At 41.7% G+C, this 20,026-nt stretch overlaps 2 protein-coding genes across 2 annotated transcripts; both read right to left on the bottom strand.

The window, feature by feature from the left end:
- Window positions 1-3,964: 3,964 nt before the first annotated feature.
- On the bottom strand, window positions 3,965-7,301 carry mrps23 (mitochondrial ribosomal protein S23). Its single transcript, XM_080510907.1, has 5 exons — window positions 7,156-7,301; window positions 6,439-6,618; window positions 5,850-5,927; window positions 5,630-5,753; window positions 3,965-5,446 (listed from the first exon to the last, which is right to left on the bottom strand). The coding sequence occupies exons 1-5, from the start codon at window positions 7,197-7,199 to the stop codon at window positions 5,363-5,365; spliced, it is 510 nt and encodes a 169-aa protein (XP_080367033.1). The 5' UTR covers window positions 7,200-7,301; the 3' UTR covers window positions 3,965-5,362.
- A 4,121-nt stretch (window positions 7,302-11,422) lies between these two features.
- coa3b (cytochrome C oxidase assembly factor 3b) lies at window positions 11,423-13,511 on the bottom strand. The gene is made up of 3 exons (XM_080512086.1): window positions 13,155-13,511; window positions 12,543-12,748; window positions 11,423-11,728 (listed from the first exon to the last, which is right to left on the bottom strand). Exons 2-3 carry the CDS (start codon window positions 12,715-12,717, stop codon window positions 11,622-11,624), a joined length of 282 nt encoding a protein of 93 aa, XP_080368212.1. The 5' UTR covers window positions 12,718-12,748; window positions 13,155-13,511; the 3' UTR covers window positions 11,423-11,621.
- Between the last annotated feature and the right edge of the window lie 6,515 nt (window positions 13,512-20,026).

Here is a 20,026-nt window from a genome sequence, read left to right as displayed (position 1 = left end):
CTGTAATAACAGAGAAGTGCCTTCTTTTGAACAGGACTGTTGAAGCCACCGCTGAAGGTGAGTGTCGCAACAATCGTCTACAAGTTATTCCTCACAGCATGGGTGCAAATATACTTCAGATTACTCCTTTACAGATTACTTCCCCCCCCACAGACAGATACATTTTGTGTGTCGAGATTTGAGGAATTGCTTTCTTTTTAAAAGCCTACAGCTTGAAAATGTAACATTTAAAAAAAAGTCTGGACCTTGAAAATGTGACTGAAGTAAATATTTGCTAAGATGATATAAAGAATAATTTCTCACCCTCATATTCTGTCTTTCTCTATATCAACTATTTTTCTAATGACTGCTCAAGTTCAGATTTTGATGAAGTTAAAGAAACTATGTGTTGGTTTGGTGTAGCTAAAATATGTCTCTTCTCAACTTGTACCTAAAAAGTTCCTTCCTGTTAAAGGAGATTTTTTGTTTTCTCTCTAATTAAGTGCCTTGAAATGGTTATATTGTCTCTGCTGCTCGATATTAATGGAACTTAATAGATTTGGTCATTTAAAATAATTCATGACCTATTTGAACAATAGTAAAATCAATAGTAAAATCGATGCACTGCTGCAAATAATGTCACCAGGTATTTGCATTGTAAATGTAAATTCCCTCATTCTGGAGAAGCAGAGAAAAGCCTGGAGCACAAGGAACTGTAGAAAACACAGGAACACAACCAACACTGAAACACGGACAGACGAGAAAAGCTCAGTTTAGACCAAAGCCACCAGGCGAAGACAATCACACACAGGCGAAACACATCAGGACGGGGAACAGCCATCAGACACGAGGAGGAGAAGTCAAGGAGCATGACACGAAAGACTGAGTTAGAATCTATGATTTTTTTTCTCTCAACTGATCATATGCACAACATATCTAGAATTGTAAAGTGACTTTTTTTTCTTCATCTTACCTCTATCTTCAGAAAAAAAACACAAAAACAAAGATGTGTTTGTTCCTCCTCTCGCTCCTCCTGTTTTCTCTGTCTGGGAGCAAAACCCAGACACCGGAGCGTACCATGGTGGACATAACTTATTATTCTCACTTCATGGTTTGGGGAGACGCACAGACATACTGCAGGAAGTACCACACAGACCTGATCACGATAAGAAGTGAAAGGGACAATCAGCGTTTTAGCAAAGTTCATGGATGGATCGGCCTGTTTCGAGAAAATGCACGTGATCGGTGGAAGTGGTCCCATGGAGATGAGGCGGCCAACTACCACCCCTGGGCCGAACACGGTAAGCAGCATGCAACCGAGCTCAGTTTTTGCTTCAATGATTCAATACTATTTTTCTAGTCAAGCCTGTGGGCGAAGGAAGAGCCTCTGTTTTTCAGATGCAAAGCAATCTGTGCTGCATTTTTGAGCAAAATGTGCTTCACAATAGACAGTTGGATGACAGGAAGGTAGGCAGTGTTGTTGTTTTGCTAGGTAGGTAGGTAGGTAGGTAGGTAGGTAGGTAGGTAGGTAGGTAGGTAAGTAGGTAGGTAGGTAAGTAGGTAGGTAGGTAGGTAGGTAGGTAGGTAGGTAGGTAGGTAGGTAGGTAGGTAAGTATGTCGTCTTGCTGTTTTAGTAGGTAGGTAGGTAGGTAGGTAGGTAGGTAGGTAGGTAGGTAGGTAAGTAGATAGTCTTGCTGTTTTAGTAGGTAGGTAGTTAGGTAGACAGGTAGGTAGGTAGGTAGGTAGGTAGGTAGGTAGGTGGTCTGGCTGTTTTAGTAAGTAGGTAGGTAGGTAGGTAGGTAAGTAGATAGTCTTGCTGTTTTAGTAGGTAGGTAGGTAGGTAGGTAGGTAGGTAGGTATGTAGGTAGGTAGGTAAGTAGATAGTCTTGCTGTTTTAGTAGGTAGGTAGTTAGGTAGACAGGTAGGTAGGTAGACAGGTAGGTAGGTAGGTAGGTAGGTAAGTAGATAGTCTTGCTGTTTTAGTAGGTAGGTAGTTAGGTAGACAGGTAGTTAGGTAGACAGGTAGGTAGGTAGACAGGTAGGTAGGTAGGTAGGTAGGTAGGTAGGTGGTCTGGCTGTTTTAGTAAGTAGGTAGCTAGGTAGGTAGGTAGGTAGGTAGGTAAGTAGATAGTCTTGCTGTTTTAGTAGGTAGGTAGTTAGGTAGACAGGTAGGTAGACAGGTAGGTAGGTAGGTAGGTAGGTAGGTGGGTAGGTAGTCTTGCTGTTTTAGTAGGTAGGTAGGTAGGTAGGTAGGCTTTTTGTTTTGTTTTGTTTTGGTTGGTCGATAGATAGATAGATAGATAGATAGATAGATAGATAGATAGATAGATAGATAGATAGTGGGTGGTTGGATTATGGAAAACTCAACATTAGCCAGTTCTGTGTGAACTGCGATAATTTTCAAAATGTTGCTTTTCTAAAAGTATGTTTCCAGTAGTCGTGGTTGTGAACAGTGTCTAGAAGAGCAACGGATGAGTTATATAGTCTACACTAACGGTTTTTCCCTTGTTTCTGTCCACTATATTGTTGTTATGATAAAACTGTTACCTCGAAACCCACTGACCACCCAGTGAGATGAATATTGACCAATTTCCCTTAAAAAAAAAAAAAGACTTGCTGGGTTTAATCAACATGCATTTTCTACTCCTTTTTTCCTTCGTACAGAACCAAAGAAGGATCAGCACTGTGCTACCAGATTAGATGCTTCAGGGGAATGGTGGTCTGATCGCTGCGAGGACAAACACAGTTTTACCTGCTATGACGAGAAGCTGGTTCTGGTGAGGGAAAACAAAACATGGGAGGAGGCTTTAGCCCACTGCAGGTCAATGAGGGGAGGGAACACCAACAAACCTCCAACCCGTCGCTACCTCTACGACCTGGCTTCTCTGATCACAAAAGACGACCACGTCACTGCAAGGGAGCGAGTGCAGGCGGCCACGACTGCCGAGGTGGGAGAGTTTCCCACTGTTCATTCGTGTTGCGACGCCGCTCTTCTTCTGCGCTTCAGCCGTGTGTCTTTTGTTCAATCTTGACAGGTGTGGACGGGCCTGCGTCTCCTGGCTGGTCATTGGTGGTGGGCGGATCAAGAACCGATGCTCTACGAGGACGTTGACAGCTGCCCGACTGACCGGTCCTGCGGCGCCATCGAGAAGACGGGCACTGCTCAGTTTGCGACCAGGGACTGCCTGGAAAGGAGGAACTTCTTGTGTTACAAATGGGCTTGAATCCATGGTAGCATGTCCCTGGGTCCGTCCCCTCGGGTTCTGAACTTCAGTTCAAATTCCAGCTTTCTTTTCTGGCCTGATTTTCTAAAGTTTGCATGTTTGAAAACCATCACTGTCTGCTGACCGCAAGCAAATGAACATGGAGGCGATATTGTTTCTATCTCGGTGATCTCATGTAAACAAGGTCTGAAACCTGCAAAAACCTCATTTGAATAATCCCGTCTATGCATGATGTCACTCACGGTGTTATTCTTAATGAATGACCAGAAAAACAGAGTGAAAGCTCAATTTACTTCCAGAAGAGTGTATTTTAGCTCAGTTTCCACGGGCTCTTAGTCAGTCAGGCCCCTTTGATCTTAATTGAACAACAAAGTGTTTTTGAAATGGCAATGCTTTTGTTAAAGGAAAACGCTGGGCTTCACATGATCTAAAAATCGATAAATACAATAAAACCTGGAACAGAGTGAAAGCTCAATGTACTTACCTCACTTTACACAGGCAGAAAAAAACAGGCTGTTGCCAACTGGAAATACGGCGTTAACTTTATAGAAATACAGAGAAATTCAAGTTCATCTATGGATTTTAAATAATAATACATTGGATTTATCAGCACCTTTCAGGATGCCCAATAGAACATGTTAAAAAAAAACCTCTGTAAAAATAAACCGTTTAATAAATCAGAGTAATAACATTAAAATCACTCAGGGATTTGCAGACTTTAGACTATAAATCTAAAAATTTTTCTCAAATTAGTCTGTCACTTTATCTCGGTTATATGATCTACATATAAAACACAGAAGCTGAAATGTGTGAAATTAGAATTGTTTGAAATTTGTCACGTGTGAAAAAAGCTTTGCAACATCATTGATCAATAAAAGGATTCTGTAATTATCTACACGTCTTTGCTGTTACTTTGCATCCTGCTGGAACTTTTGGGATTTGACCGTACGTGGCGAGTTCATCGCATATGTCTGTACTTTCCAGTGAGTCGTGTGAATCAGGGGTCACAATGTGGTCTCGCCAGGACGTAGTGCGCCACGACTCACTTACATATTGGTCCAGTAGGGTATTCAAGTTTGTCCAGATCGTTTGACCATCCAGGTTTCTTAAAAGGCACAAAAATGTCACCCTGGCAGACGGAGAGTGTTGAGACGATCCGCGTCATCGATCCTGTTTCCTTTCTCAACTTCTCTTTTCAGTAGTGACAGACTGTGGGCATCCTTCAATCTGTTTTGACAGCCAGTATGTTGCTGCACTGCAAAAATTCCTCCCAAAAAAATAGACTAAAACAAGAAAATGACATAAGCAAAATGATCTGCCAACAGAACAAGAAGATTTTACTTGACCAGATTTTCAAAAGTAAGAAAATAATTCCAGTCCCATATGACCCTGCGTGACCTTGAAAATAGCATTTTTGTACTCCAAAGAAGTATCATTTTGATGCATTATTGTTTTCAAATATTAAAATAAGAAGATTAGACTTGTGAAATACCAGTTCAGGTCCTTTGATTGCTGGTTAGTTGTCTTAAAATGAGAAAAAAAATGCGTTTTAAGCCAAACAGTACTTATACTAGTTTTTAATACTCAACGCCAAGACCATTCTAGTATGAAAATAAAGTAATAATCATCTTAAAACTACAATAATAATCTTAGTGGACAATTTTGTTTTAAGCAAAAATGATTTATTAGTCAACAAGTAATTTTTCACTTAATGTGAGAAATGATATCTTGCCTCGATTTTTCTTTTTGCAGTGTGTATGCCATCTTAATTTACTCAGAAACATATACCAATACTCACACATATGAACAAATCTCAAAAGTGTCGTTTTTATTACGACACCCCAAAAAATACACCTTGTGGTTAGGAAGACGTACTCCATTAATTTGGGGGTAGAACCGGTTAAAGTCCAGATTTAAGTTCTTGTAATTCTCTGCACGTTAACATACACCTACAAATGGAAGTTCTCCTTTCACTATCCACCAACTCTCGGGGAAAGATCCTTTCATCATGTGACTGAATCCTGCCGGCGCCACCAGTTGCAGCAGACGGAAAAGTGAATACGACTTCATCACTGAGATTAAACGCCTCAAAAAAAAAAAAAAAAAACAAAAACCAGCAGCTCTTCACAGAATCCTCTTTGATGATGATCGTGTGCATCTTATGAAGTCTCCTGGATCGACTGCTGCTCTGCCAACATGTCTATAAGCTTCAGCTCAAGCATCGGATTCCTGGACTCCTGGACCTGCAAAAGAAAAACATTGTGAATATGATCAAAATACTAGTATTTTAGATTGCTATAGTTATAGATATTGCTTATGTCTTTAATATCAACCAGAATATGACAGAAAACTATGAAATGGCAAAGGCTTCGCATCATTTTCTTCACAAATACATCTTTGAAATATACATTTTGCAGCATTCTTACTGGGGGGGATCCTCTCTTTCTTAAGGTGACGCCCTCAGCGAGTAAAGCCTTCCCCGTCTCGTCAAAAAAGGAAGCCTCGTCCATCTCACACCTGCTTCTCAACTCTGCATGCTTCTCTACAAATCTGAGATAAGAGGGGGGGGGGGGGGTTATTTAGTATATCCTATAAGCAAAGTGGAGGATCCATGGTAGCGTCTCATCAGACACAACAAAAACATACCTTTGACATGTAGAAACAAAGTTTGGTTTGGAAAGATCGATAACTCGAGGACCTGTCCCATACTGCTCGTAGAATCTCCTGAAAGAAGGAAGTCACAGTGAGTGAAGCATTCTTTTGACTGGAATAATAGTTTTTCTTTTTCACTCCATTATCCAAGCTCAACTGGGAAACTGTCATTGTCATTTAAATTTCTTCTTGGCAATTGTATTAAAAAAAAAATTCACGCAGAAAATACAGATTCCTCACAAAAGTGAAATTTTAGGATGAACCTAAAATGCACTAAAACCTTCCTCTGTGAATTTAATGTGACCGTCGCTAAACTTTTGAATGCCCAACAGTTGCACAACTCCTTGTTCTTTAACAAAGAGTTAATAGAAGAATTCACAACTGATGTTTGATCCATGAATGTACCCATACATGTCCTTGTTCAATTAGAATTGGTAATTAAACATGCTGTTCATTTGACATCATGAGACCAAGACCACACCGAACAATTGATCACTGTGTGTGGAGCCTGTTACTGCTGCGGCAGCAAGATGGAAATGTTTTGGCGTCATACGCTCTTTAAAGCATCTTCACCAACACTTACGCTCTTATTTTATCTTCACTGTAGAAAATTTCTGGCACAGTGTCTGTTTTCTTTCGATGACGATGGGAGCATGGCTTTACATACAATGGCTCCGTCTTTGGGGGGAAAGCCTTATATACATCAAACCAAATGTGTCTTTCTTCAGGCTTTATGATTCTTGACTGCATCAAATCTCGAACACTGGAAATAATAACAAAGAAAAGAGAACATCACAAAATGACTATAATGAATCACTGTGCGCGCGCACACACACTTCTACATTGTGACCTTCGAGGGATAGACACTGAATTCGAATGACGTCGCGTCTCTGTCACATGAATATGACGTCAAAATAATAGCGCTTACAATTATGAATGAATTAAGAAGTTGTGATTAATAAACTCGTACTTATTTCAATAACCAGTTCAATTTACTTTCGTTTCGTGCAAATGTTTACAACTCGTCTTTATTCGTCAGCGTGAACGAGAAGCAAGAAGGAGAATTAAGGGACTTAAAGTCCGAGCTTGCTGAAACAATAACATGCCTGACAACGACGACAATATGTTCCTATTGCCTGAATGATGTGTATACATAATACAACTAAAAAGGAACGTAACGACAAACCAACATGACGGGAGGGTCAAAGGAAATTATAGCAGCGACTGCGTTCAGAGTAATGCTAGCTGCCCGTTAGCTCCACCGTTCCAGCAGAAACATGGAGGAAGGGAGCGACCTTACCGGCTGAACACCGTCCCCAGCTTCTCCAGCCTGCTGCCCGCCATCGGCCCCCTCCGGTACGCGCTGTGCGGCAGCTCAATGAAGTGAAACGAGGGGAGAAAACGGCCGCGGTAGCGGTCGGTACAAGGGGGCCGTTGCTGCTTCGTCGTCGTCTTCTTCTTTAGTGTTTTATGGCAGTTTGCTACCTCGTCCAAGAAACATTACCGCCACCTACTGGGCTGGAGTTGGAATGACACCCAAAGAGGGTCACCACGGAAAGAGCAAATTGAGTTTCGGAGCATTAAATGTCGAGAAAAGGACCCCTTTTTCGGAAAAGTATTAGGGGCCACTGAAAAAAATAAAAAGTCAAATCAAATCTCATGCACTTCAGAAAAAGTCAAGAATCAAAGTTGCTATATATTTTTTTAATACAAACTGGAAGCGTCCTCTCCTTCGGTCCATCAACATGCCAGTGCAGGTGGCTGCTTCTACAAAATGCATTGCAGGCAGTTTAATGAACTGGTGAAACAATGCTTCAGAACAGTCTTTAGCTCACAAACACAGTTGTTATGATCAGTATTTGTGAGTCACCAACTCAAATAGTGATTGGTTGAACCAGCAGCAGACAAGACACTGATTTTTACTAATTTAATAGAAAATGAAGGCATTAGACATATTTCTTTACCCTGGCAAAAAGTGATGGATAAAATGTGATTGGTTAAAAGCTTTATTATGGAAATACACATCTGAAAGCAGCCCAACAAGGGGAGAAGCTATGAGAGGACGTGGATAAAACATAGATATATTTAACATATACAGTATATATATATATGATATAAATATAAAACTATCACATGGCCCTGGACTCCCTCGGCTCTCTAGTTTACTATTCAGAAATGCTGAGTTATCAACGCGGCTTCAAGGCCTCTGGACACAGAGGAAGTTGCGTCTCTCTGAGCAGCTCCTGATCCTCAAAGCTGCAGAGTTCTTCTCCAGGACGGCACAGGCCCCGTCAGTCGGGCAGCTCTGGAAGGTGCTGTTCTTCACCGCCTCTCCAGTCACCCACCACCAATATCCAGCCAGGAAGCGCAGGCCTACCCACACCTATCCACAAAAACAAAACGCGTCAACAGAGAGGAGGGTCCGATCCAAAAGGGAAGTTGCACTGCAGCGAGCGACCTCGTCGGTGGTGGCTTGTCGTGCCGTCTGCCCTGCAAAGTCGCGGTCATCGTCAAACAGGGAAACCAGGTCGTACGCCTGGTGCCCGTCATACGCCTGGTGCCCGTCGGCGCCGCTGAGTGACCTGCAGTGGTCCAGAGCCTCTTCCCAGGTCTTATTGGCCCTCACCAGAACCAGCGTGTCATCGAAACAAGTGAAGAAATGCTTCTCGGAACAATTGTCGCCCTTGAAATCACCTTCATCCAAGTAGACGCAGTTTCCCTCCAAGTTGTCCACTTTCAAAAGGAGAAAGAGAGAAGAGAGGTTTCAGGGTCTTTGGGGGGGATCCTGAGATAATTCAGTCTGAAAGCATGAGTCAAGATCTCTCACTGTCGATAATATCCGCTTTGTCTTGTTCGCTTCGCATCATTAGTTCCCTTTATTTCAGTAATTCTGTTTTGTCATGGTCACTAAATACAACATCTTCCCCCCGCTAGCGTGGTTGCTGATAAAAAGTTAAAAAAAAACGTTTCAAGACTCACTTTTGAGATATTTCTTAAGTCTGTATGAATAAAAAAATAAAACAATTAAAAGCTTTTGATTTATTTAGAAAATCTTTTGAAAAGTGTACAACTGACCAAAATTCATATTTCACAATTCAGAATAAATAAATAAATCAATAAAGCTTTCACCATGTATTCGTCTCATCAGGTACACAACTATAGGTCATTTGAAAATAGTGTTATTTTCAGAACATTGACTGTAATCAAGTAATAATAACCAACACCTGTTCTGACTGGCCCCGAAATCTGTTGTATGATTGCTATACAATATTTATATAATAATAATAATAATAATAATAATAATAATAATAATAATAATAATAATAATAATAATAATAATAATAATAATAATAATGAGCATATTTCCAAATTGAAATGACAACTTAACACTCCTGAAGACAAAATAATTCTGGGAAAATGAATATAAGGAAAAGCGGAAAGACTAAGGACAAATATATACACACACACACATATATATATATACACACACGCAGTTTATCATCATTATGTTTGCACTCAGACGTTGCTGTCGCGTGAAACTACAACGCAATACTTTCGGATCACGTACATGTCAGATTGTCAATAATTCCAAATGCCGTTTTGGTGGGAATTTGGTTGCCCCCAGACGATTTCCATTCGCCTCCCTCCTCCTCCCGGTGCAGTCCGATCCAGCCGCTGATTGACCGAATTTGGATTTTATCTAACCCGCTTGTGATTCTCAGCAGATCGACGTGGAACTCCGTGCAGTAGGACTGAGCCTCGGCCCAGGTCTTCTTCTCCTCATGCACCGTGACCTTCACCGAGGACAGGTGAAGGTCAGACAATCCACTGACGAGAGGGAAGAGGAGCAGCAGGCGGAGAGGAGTGAACTTCCTCACGTCCATGTTTTCTCCAAGGAGGACAGAAACTCTAAAGAGGAAAAGAAATGCAAAAAAAGAAAAAAAGTGCTGAGTTTGCATGTTCTTCTTCGGGTTTCAGGTTAATCGATTTAATTATATCGATTAGTATTTACATTATGGTCTATTTAGATAACTCATAACAAGTATACAATCTCAACTATATTGGAAGACCAAAACGTTTGTCATAATTTAAATAATCCAATACAATAATGCAATAAGTTGAGAACATTATTCCTCATAACATTTTACCAATAGCCTAATAATTTATTACAGCAAGGAGGAAGAAGTCCTTTCTAAATGTAATAACTGGAGCCAATATGTTGCTAATACTTCAATACAAAAGCTTGTTTTGGAGGTTTTCAAGAGGACCTGATAGTCATTACACTCAAACATTACGACGTAGGCCTCTTTCTATTAGGCTATATAAAATATTTGACTATTTTATTACATTAATAGTGTTTTTATGACTCACAATGGCAGATTTCAATATCAAATAAGCCAGAACTGCCACACCGACTATTCTAAATCACAGAATTGTGACTTACTGAAAACAAGAGCGTGCCCAAAAATCCCAATTACCTGCAGCCCCCGGTGATAACAACCACCAGCCCCTCGTAGTGACTCTAAAAGGACCAAGACTGACCTCACAAGACAAGTGTCCAAAATGTGGATTTTCATTGAGAGGTGCTTCCAATGTAATGGAGTATAAATGCCGCCGTCCCTTTCCTCGCTGCACCAACCACAGCTCAGACTCACAATAACACACACACACACACACACACACACACACACACACACACACACACACACACACACACACACACACACACACAAAAACCAAACTGCACAGGATGCTGAGCAGCGCCGGCTCATGTTCATGCGTGTCCCTGTCGCTTCCCCTCACTATTTTCTTCATCAAAGCAGGATGCAAATCCGCCGTATGAAAATGCTTTGCAGAAGATGTGGAGGGAGCTCGGGCTTAATAGGCGATAATAGAGTGCTGAATCTTTGAGAAAACGGTGGAAAATGATTACAATTTGAAATTTTACGGGACATTGCAACTCTTCTGCAATCAAATCAAATGCGGTGATGTATACACGAGATATTGTAACTTTACACATAGACTTTAGAACGTTAGTGTGGTAAAGGGGAATTACAGGGTAATTACAGGTTAACTATCAACATTGAGGCCTACAAATTGTGTCTTTTGAGCTGAATTGACTCAAACTACCACCAAATGGTGTTTTTTTCCCCGTTAAACCCAGAGAAGGCGTCCACGTGCCGCCGAGCTCGTTTTGAATATTGTTTTCCTGCATATTCAGAATATAATTCAAATACCCACACGCTTCCGTGACAGACAAAATGTGGTATTTGACAAACAGATATGTGACGCAAACAACCACCCAGTGGAGTTTTAGATGGCGTTCACAGTGTTCAAAGTAAAGCCACTTTGAAAGCCACGTGAAAACCTGTTTTCAGTATTTATTTAGAAAAGAATTGAGTTTCTGAATAAATGTCACTGTCACTTGCTTTTACCCATGTGAACAAGTTCAACTGATGTCGTTTTTACACCAAAATTTATTTTAAGGTCAGTACTTTAGGTCAAGTGAATAAATTGTTGAATTCCTATTTCTTGTGGCTTTTGTCATATAATCCACAAAACAAACGTCAATAGCAAAGAAAAATCTTTCTTTTTTTTAATGTTTACATGTTCAGAGTTTCTGTGACTCCATAGATTTTAAATTAACAGTAATCTTCTTCATCAACAGTAGAGATAATACATTTGCACACAGAGGCAATGGAAACAGTCTTGTCCCAGCCTCTCCGTCACAGCGGGGGGTCGGAGGTTCAGCAGGTCCAGGTGCGTTCATGAGTTCGCTCCGGTCCTTGGTCCCCTCATGATGTTGATCTTGGCCTCGCCGTCCAGCTCTTCCAGGATTCTCTCCTGCTTGACCGACAGGATGGTGTAGCTGACTGGACGGCGCAAGAGTTAAAGGAAAACCTCATGTAAAGTGATATAAAATAAAATCCATGTTGAATTGAAGTATTACAATTGTGGGTTTTATTTCATCTTTAAAGTCTTGAATGCGACAGTTAAGCGGTTGCGTTAATTATAAGGCAGGAATGTTCACATTTTAATTAAGATCCAGGGCTGTTTTTGTGAAGTTGGTGACCACTCCTCGATGTAAACTCAGTCCGTCCACTGGGAGCGGTTTGGGGGGGTTCAGCGTCTTGCTCAAGGACACTTTGACATACGGAGGACAGATGGAGGTGGGGATTGGAACCTGCAATATTCCCACCGAGTCGATGAACTCTCCCAGCAGAGCAACAGCCGGAATCATTTCTAACACAAGGCAGTTCAGTGCTTTACAAGGAAATACAATAAATACATTAAAACAACATTAAGAAACTCATTCTGAGGTGATTAACACGATCAAATATGTTAAAACAAAGCAATTCTGAGGCAAAAATGAAGAACGAATAACGTAAAAGCTTTGTAAAGATACACGAAACAAGCAATTGCTATTGTTTAATAGAAAGCCTGAACAAATAATGTCCATGTATACTAAATAGATATATTAGTAATTCACACATTTAGTATTCTATTGATGAATCATCATTTATCATCCGATTTTTATATAAAGTGATTTTAATCAGGTGTGTTAATTGCGTCATCACGCATTTATTTTATAACTATGTAGTTCTGCTGCTTGGACTAAATCTATCAACCAAATCTAATTAAAACAACTAATATATTGTGTCGTTTTCGCCTGACCGTGAAGGATACACATTCCCACCACGAAGGCTCCGATGGTCAGGCCGGTCAGCAGGTTCCTGCTGCGGAGCCGCGCCGCGCTTTGTCTCCAGTAGTTCAGCTCCTGTCTGCGGCGGAGGAGCTGCTGCTGCTCCGCCGCGGACGGTGTCTGTTTCACAGCCTCCCGAGGAGCGCCTCTCTCCGCCATGACTGTTTATATCACCCGCAGCGGCGGTGACCTTTAAACCAGAAGAAATCTTTCCATTGAAAAAGACGCGTGGCGCCACCGCGCGCACCGGAGTGACGCAACTGGCCGAAACCTTCAGACTTGGTGGAGTTTGACTCCTTTTTGGGCATTTCTGGGAATTTTTCTAAATACACTTTGGTTTGAAATGATTTTGAAAGGATTAGGGCCACTGTTGAAAAAACAAACAAACCCTGAGTTCTGACTGTAAACTCAGAATTCTGACTTTAAACTCAGAATTTTGACTTTTAAACTCAGAATTCTGACTTTTAACTCAGAATTTTGACTTTAAACTCAGAACTCCGAGAAAAAAAAGTCAGAACTCAGGGGGTTTTTCCGCAGTGGCCCTAATCCTCTTCCGTAGAAATGAACTTGTGGACGTATGAAGGGACGATACGTACGCAGAGTAGGTGCGGGTGCGTTTGGTGGGCAGCGGGCTGGGCAGTTCCCGAGGCAGCGGCGGCTCGTTCCCGTCCTCCCACACCCGGCTGCCCTCCCTCAGGAAGGGGAAGGAGAGGGTGAGGGAGGCGTTGGGCGAGCGCAGCGACATCCTGGAGGGCGACGTGAGGCTGGGGTCCGCCATGTTGAGTGTGTGATGGAGAGGGTGAGGATGGACGAGGAGGAGGAGGAGGAGGAGGAGGACGAGGAGGAGGAGGAGGAGGAAGATGCTTTCGGCTGCTGTTGGCTCAAGCTGCTGGTGGGCAGCGGGAACCGCGGTCGGTCTGTGAGTCCGGCTGCTGGGAGATGAACTTCCTCGGCGGTTATCCGGGTCAGAGCTGTCGCCTCAAGTCTGTCAGGAGGACCTGCTGGCAGAAAGAGACAGCAAAGTTAGATCCACCATGTCACATTCCAACCGGAGAGCGGCGATGAAGAACGAAGAAAGCCTCATTCAATAGAGATACTACCAGCAATTTATGTGTTTATTCCTCTTCAATTCTTTTTTGTTTTTTTTTCATTTAACATCAAAAACATTCAATCACAGCTGTCAGAGCGGCACAGATAATCACTGTGATCCATGCAGCAGAGGCCAAAACAAGCTCTTATGTATTGTTTTCATTTCACGTGTAGTATTTCAATCACTGACATACCTGGTAACAACAAGTAGTACCAAGTACACTGAATTCCAGATATAAAGCTTCATGTCGAGGAGTGTTCTAGTTTTCACCTTGACCCTTTGTAAACCTCCGCTGAGACTGCTGGTCCACTTCATATCCCATAATCAATCTATATCTATCTATATCCATATCTGCACAGAAATGCACTTTTATTTAAAATGCATGAAACCACATGAGACCAAATACACTTGAATGACTATATCACATGTAAGTTTGTATCTCCGCTGGCTACAGGGATGAAGATTGTTACGGTGGGACTTCAGAGGCTCAGGTGCGGAGAAACCAGTGGAAGACAGATGAGTGCGCTTGGAAGAGTTTATTCTTTTAACAAGAGTGAATTGAAGGTGCTGCAGGCTCTGGAGGCAGGAGGTCAAGGCGGCTTGCTGAGGCGGGAGCTACTGGGGCACGAGTCGGATCTGGTCACGGTGGGTCAGGAAACCAAGGAAGCTGAGGCTGGTGAGTCTTCAAAGGGAAGCAAAGGGAAACGACGTTAGTATGAGACTTAACTGGGACACAGCACACGCAGGTCTACTAACTCAGGGAGTTTTACGATCCAGAGCCGAGCGGAGTCGAGCACACGTTTAAGAGGTGCAGCTGATCAGCAGAAAACGAGCTCCACCCGGTCGTCGCAGCTGAACTGAAATCAGGAGCTGAATCCCTCAGCAGCTACACTTCCTTAACACAGCCTGAAACCAAAAGGGGAGGAGAGGCAAGAGAGGGAAAAACACCCAACCATGCCCCTAAGAGGCCTCTGAGGAGTGGGGCGTGACAAAGATTCATTTTCTCACTGCATGTGATGATTGTTGTTTATCTTATCAATTTGACAACCGGAGGATTGTGTGAGCTGATGTGTTATACTTTCTGCCCGGTCTTTTTCATATACGTGCATTTCTGTTTCAAGCCTTTTTGAAATGTATTGCTTAGAAGTAGAAGAAGATTATTTGCATATTCAAACTGAATAAACAGAAAAAGCTTCTTTTTTTTTAAGCAATTAAACTCAAAATGTATCCTAACCACAACCATTTCCACTTCAACAAGCAGCATGATGATACAGTACGTCCAACATGTGTTAAGGTGCATGTATGATTCTTAGTGCTCATAATGTCAGAACAAATACTCCCTGTATATATATATATATACACACATACATGTATATATGTGATATATGTGTGAATTTCTCTTGGAGATCATTAAAGTATTTATCTATCTATCTATCTATCTATCATATATATCCATCCACAAACAAATTGCTGCTCTGTCTATTGTTCAGTTACTCCCACTTCATTTCCTGTCTCCAGTTTATCACCATGTCTGACATACAAATACACACACACAAACATAAACACACATTTATTATTTTTTTTATTTAATGGCAGATCTTCCGGGAGATTGAAATTCATGGATATGATGCATTTTATACTTATGCCATTAAAGAAAAAGTTAAGTTCTGATTATAAGCTTAAGAAATGTGTTATTTTGCCATTATTTTGCCTTATTACCAGAACCAGGTTTTGTTTTTTTGTTTATTCTTTTATACCATGGGACAAGGAAATTAGTTATATCCAGGAGTGGGCTTCACCCGTACGTTTTACTGTTAAAAGAAAAAAAGAATTGTGTGTGAATCCTGAAATCTGGTGGAAAACTTGAGTCCTTGAAACCCCTTTTTAATCAGGAGAATTATTAATTAAATTGTTGTGAGCCTTGTTAACTCTCACACATTATTGTGATTTATCACCTTGTATGGACATTGAATTGTGTTTGAACTGACTAACTAACTGTAACTCTGCTAGTTACATTTTTTAAAGAAAAGAGTAAAATAATGGCAAACGCAGACGCACGCACGCACGCACGCACACACGCACACACACACACACACACACACACACACACACACACACACACACACACAGGAACTGTACACCCTGTCCCACAGTGCATTTGAGTGTGTAGACATGAATAAACAGGGGTGTCTATGCTATATTAGTGTGCATACATATTTTATCATCAGTAGTAAATGGGAGAGAAAAGGATGAAGAAAGATAAAGAAAGTGACATTTTGGTTAAAGATATGTCTATGATTTGATTTGCTTAATGCTTTTAGAACAAAACCCCAAAAAATCCAGTGTACATAAATTGTTTGCAAAATGTCATCATCAATGGTGATGAAAGGAGATCAAGGGATATCTCCATCAATGGTGATGAAAGGAGATCAAAGATATCTCCTTTGATCTACTTTCATCTCCATTGATGATGACATTTTGCAAACCATTTGTGTACACTGCCACAAGGGAGATCAAAGCCAGAATTGAACCTATAAAGTCATCACAGTCTTCAAAGCTGCACACTTCAGGTCCTAGAGTTCAGGAGAGTATTTGCGAGTATTTGCGAGCATCAGCTACGACTTTCAGCACACGAGCAAGAGACGAGGATTCAACTTTGGAGACAACTGAGCAAAAAATTAAGAGAGGAACTATGTCTTCTTCAGTTGAGTAATGTCCTCACACGAAATGGAGAAGCTGTGAAAACAGCCAGGATGACTCAATGTAAATTGGGAACACAGCAGCTCTGACTGAACAGATAATTTGAAGGGAAATATTGCTGGATTCATTTCATGTAAAATCAAATAACTTCAGAAAATCCTGCTCACTCAGCAGCTTTAGTTTGATTCATTCGGTGTTCAAACTTTCCATGTTTTGTTTTGAGTTTCTACAACACACTAAGGATTGATTTTCAGCATTAGGGTTAGGCCATCACTGTTTGTCACTTCCAATGAAAAATGAAAAAAGGAAATATATTACTCTTAAGCAAAACCCACAGACCTTAATGGAGATTCATCTTCCTGAAATAAGCTCTTAAGTGCCTGAGAGAAAAAAAGGTTCTAAAGCTCCTGAACGTGTCATGAGAGGAAAAGCCCTTTATATACTGACCTCAGTATTTACTTGGACTTGGTTAAATAATCTTGCTGGGAACATTTCTCTAACAGTTGTGATATTTGTGTTCCTGCAGACACCTGAAGAATTTTTTGAGATGAACGACGAGCCAGCAGGAAAGGGAGCCTCTTGTTTTCGCCCTCGCGGCAGCCTGGATGACCTGATAGAGGTTGGTACTCTCTCTGACGGTTGATCGACTCTCTCACTGCTTCTGTCTTCTTCACTTTCTCACATGCAATTTAACAAAGCGTCACAAAACAACGAAATACACTCAAACATCTTCAGGAGAGTTCTACACTTTCATTTGTAAATCTTGTACATTTTTCATTCAGTTTAAAGCTCACTAAATGTCACACATGCAACCTTCATGTGACTTGATGTCTGGAAGAAATACTTTGGAGAATGACAGGACATTTGTTATGGATGACAAAGTTAAATCATTTCAACTATTTGGACAACAGGAAAAAGGAGATACTACCGTAATTTCCAGACTAGAAGCTGCTGCTTTTTTCACACTTTTTTTTTTAAATGACGCAGCTGATTTATGTATTTTAACTGATCGCAGATATACGGGTGATGCGTTCAGGTGCATCACGTAACTCCCAAATTTCTTTCTTCTTTTTTTTTTAAATTCGGTGGGTGCTGATTATATTCAGGTGCGCTCAATAGTTTGGAAATTGCAGTAATTTATGAAACCAGCAAATATTAAGGTGGTTCATTTAGCCAGGCTATTCATGTTTATACATTAAACTTTTCACGCATTTTTTGTTTTGTTTTTCAGCAACACAGTTTAACAGTGGATCTCCTCTCTATTATTAATATCTACAATAAAAAAGTTTAAACTAAGCATTGATGCTCTTGTTTCAAAGTTTAAGTAGTTCCTTGTTTGCTGCTTTGTTCATTCGTCCGTCAACACGACAATGGAGTCGGAGCCTTTTTTAGATCTCATGAAGTTGCATTTCCAGTTGCTGCAGGCAGCGCCGTCATGTAAATGGGCATTTTTGGCTTTGTGACCCTTCTCCGAGCCGACCCGCTAACCGGACTTTGTTTGTCAATGCAGTTGTATCCGGTCAAGGACGACAATGAGCGGAAGAAAAGAGCGGCGCTATTAGACCTTCTCAAGGGGCTGCTTGATTTGGACCCAGAGAAGAGACTGACCCCCCAGGAAGCACTGAAACACCCCTTCATCACCCAGTCCTACCTCAGCCACGACCCCGTCAACCAGGAGCCTCTAGACCAGGAGCCCCAGTCAGAAGAGGTTTCAACTTCTGAGACAGCCAGGATGAGTCAATGTAAATTGGGCACACAGCAGCTCTGACTGAACAGATAATTTGAAGGAAAATATTGCTGGATTCATTTCATGTAACTCCAGAAAATCCTGCTCACTCAGTAGCTTTAGTTTGATTCATTCAGTGTTCAAACTTTCCATGTTTTGTTTTTAGTTCCAACAACACACAAAGGATTGATTTTCAGCATTTTTTAAATAGTTTTATCACTACTTATTTCAAATATACATGATATGTAGTATTTTTCCAGTTGTAGTTTGGGACAGTTTTTCAGCGCCTGTTGCAGTTCACCACATTTCATACATCTAAACTCATCGTGGTCTTAGGCAAGGAGCCGTCCAGCCATCATTTAGACGGTCAATTTTCAGAAAAGATGGCCGAACTATAGCAGATATATTGCTCAAAGCCTCTAAAATATGTGGATAATGGCCATCACTGTTTGTCACTTCCAATGAAAAATGAAAAAAGGAAACATATTACTCTGAAGCAAAACCCACAGACCTTAATGGAGATTCATCTTCCTGAAATCAGCTCTTAAGTGCTGGAGAGAGAAAAAAAAAGGTTCAAAAGCTCCTGAACGTGTCATGAGAGGAAAAGCCCTTTATATCTTGACCTCAGTATTTAAGTTTCATTGACATTATTAATTGAGCATCTCTGTTCAAATGTGTCTTCATCAACCCAGAAATGTCCTCCCATCCTGTTCATGCACACACACACACACTAAGCAATCTCTCTTCTCCAGGCCATCGTGAATTCAGCCTTGAGATAGGAGAGACCCTCATCGGAGCCTCCAGCAGGTTTGTTATAGAGCAGGTCCTCGGAGAGGGCGCCTTTGGAAAAGTGCTGCAGTGCTGGGACGTGGACAGCCATGAGAAAGTGGCAATCAAGATCTTGAAAAGGTGTATTCAGGCCTACACAGAGCGTGAGGTGAATATTTACACCTCTGATATTTCTATATTCACATCTTTTCTTCACCGTCAAGAGTTTGTTCCAGGATCCTGACCACGTGTTCCTCTTTGTTCCCTCCAGCTCACCATGTTGGAGGCAATCAGCGCGGTAGATCCAGACCAGAACCACCTTGTCAAGTTGCTGGAAATCTTTGAGTACATGGGCCACACATGTCTAGTATTTGAAAAACTAGACATCAACCTATTCAAGCTAATGGTCCAGGAAAACGCGTCCATGTCTCTTTTCAGGATTCGTGACGTCGCGGAGCAGGTTTGTTTAATTGGCTCCAATAACCTCTTTGTCCGATCAAGAAGAAACTGGGAGTGCGTCCTCACTGACCCGTCCTCTCATGCTTTGCCTTGCAGATCCTGGTAGCTCTCGACGCTCTCAAGGGACTGGCTCTCGTGCACGGTGACATCAAGCCAGACAATATTATGCTGGTGAATGCAGAGGAGAGGCCGGTGAAAGTCAAGCTGGTAGATTTTGGATTGGGGGTTCCAGTCTGCGAAATCTTTCCTGGCATGTGGTGCCAGGCTCTTGGATTCAGGTACGGTCACGTCTTGGTTTTCATCCACACTACCAGGCTCCATGTTGGTCAGGTGTTCAACTCTCCTGTGTTTCCTCCTCAGAGCGCCGGAGGTCAGTCTCGGTGTCCAGTACAACGAGGCGGTGGATGTGTGGGGGCTGGGCTGCACCCTAGCCTTCCTCTTCTTCGACACCTACCTCTTCCCCATGGACTCTGAGTATAAGATGGTAGGTCTGCCTGTTTCCTACATGTTTCCAGTAGAAGGTGTGAGAACCTCTGCTCATGTGACTGTGATTCTGCCTGCAGATGAAGAGTATTGTTCAGACCCTGGGCCAGCCACCAGACCGCCTGCTGTCAGAGGGGGTTTACACAAGGCGCTTCTTCACTGAGGAGGAGGGCGACGTAGACGGCTCAAGATGGCGGCTCTTGGTAAAATACCTTTCTCTGGTTGGACTTGGTTAAATAATC

Source organism: Blennius ocellaris, assembly GCF_963422515.1.
Source record: "Blennius ocellaris genome assembly, chromosome: 16".
Classification (NCBI taxonomy): domain Eukaryota; kingdom Metazoa; phylum Chordata; class Actinopteri; order Blenniiformes; family Blenniidae; genus Blennius; species Blennius ocellaris.
Note: the sequence above shows the minus strand (reverse complement) of the source record. Positions and strands in the feature narration are given on the sequence as shown.

Coding starts and splice junctions, on each gene's coding strand:
- mrps23 (XM_080510907.1), bottom strand. CDS start 7,199: ATGGCGGGCAGCAGGCTGGAGAAGCTGGGGACGGTGTTCAGCCG. Junction 5,928..6,438: donor AGTGAAGATAAAATAAGAGC/GTAAGTGTTGGT, acceptor TCCTTCTTTCAG/GAGATTCTACGAGCAGTATG. Junction 5,754..5,849: donor TTTGTTTCTACATGTCAAAG/GTATGTTTTTGT, acceptor CTCTTATCTCAG/ATTTGTAGAGAAGCATGCAG.
- coa3b (XM_080512086.1), bottom strand. CDS start 12,717: ATGGCGGAGAGAGGCGCTCCTCGGGAGGCTGTGAAACAGACACCGTCC. Junction 11,729..12,542: donor AGCCTTCGTGGTGGGAATGT/GTATCCTTCACG, acceptor TGCGCCGTCCAG/TCAGCTACACCATCCTGTCG.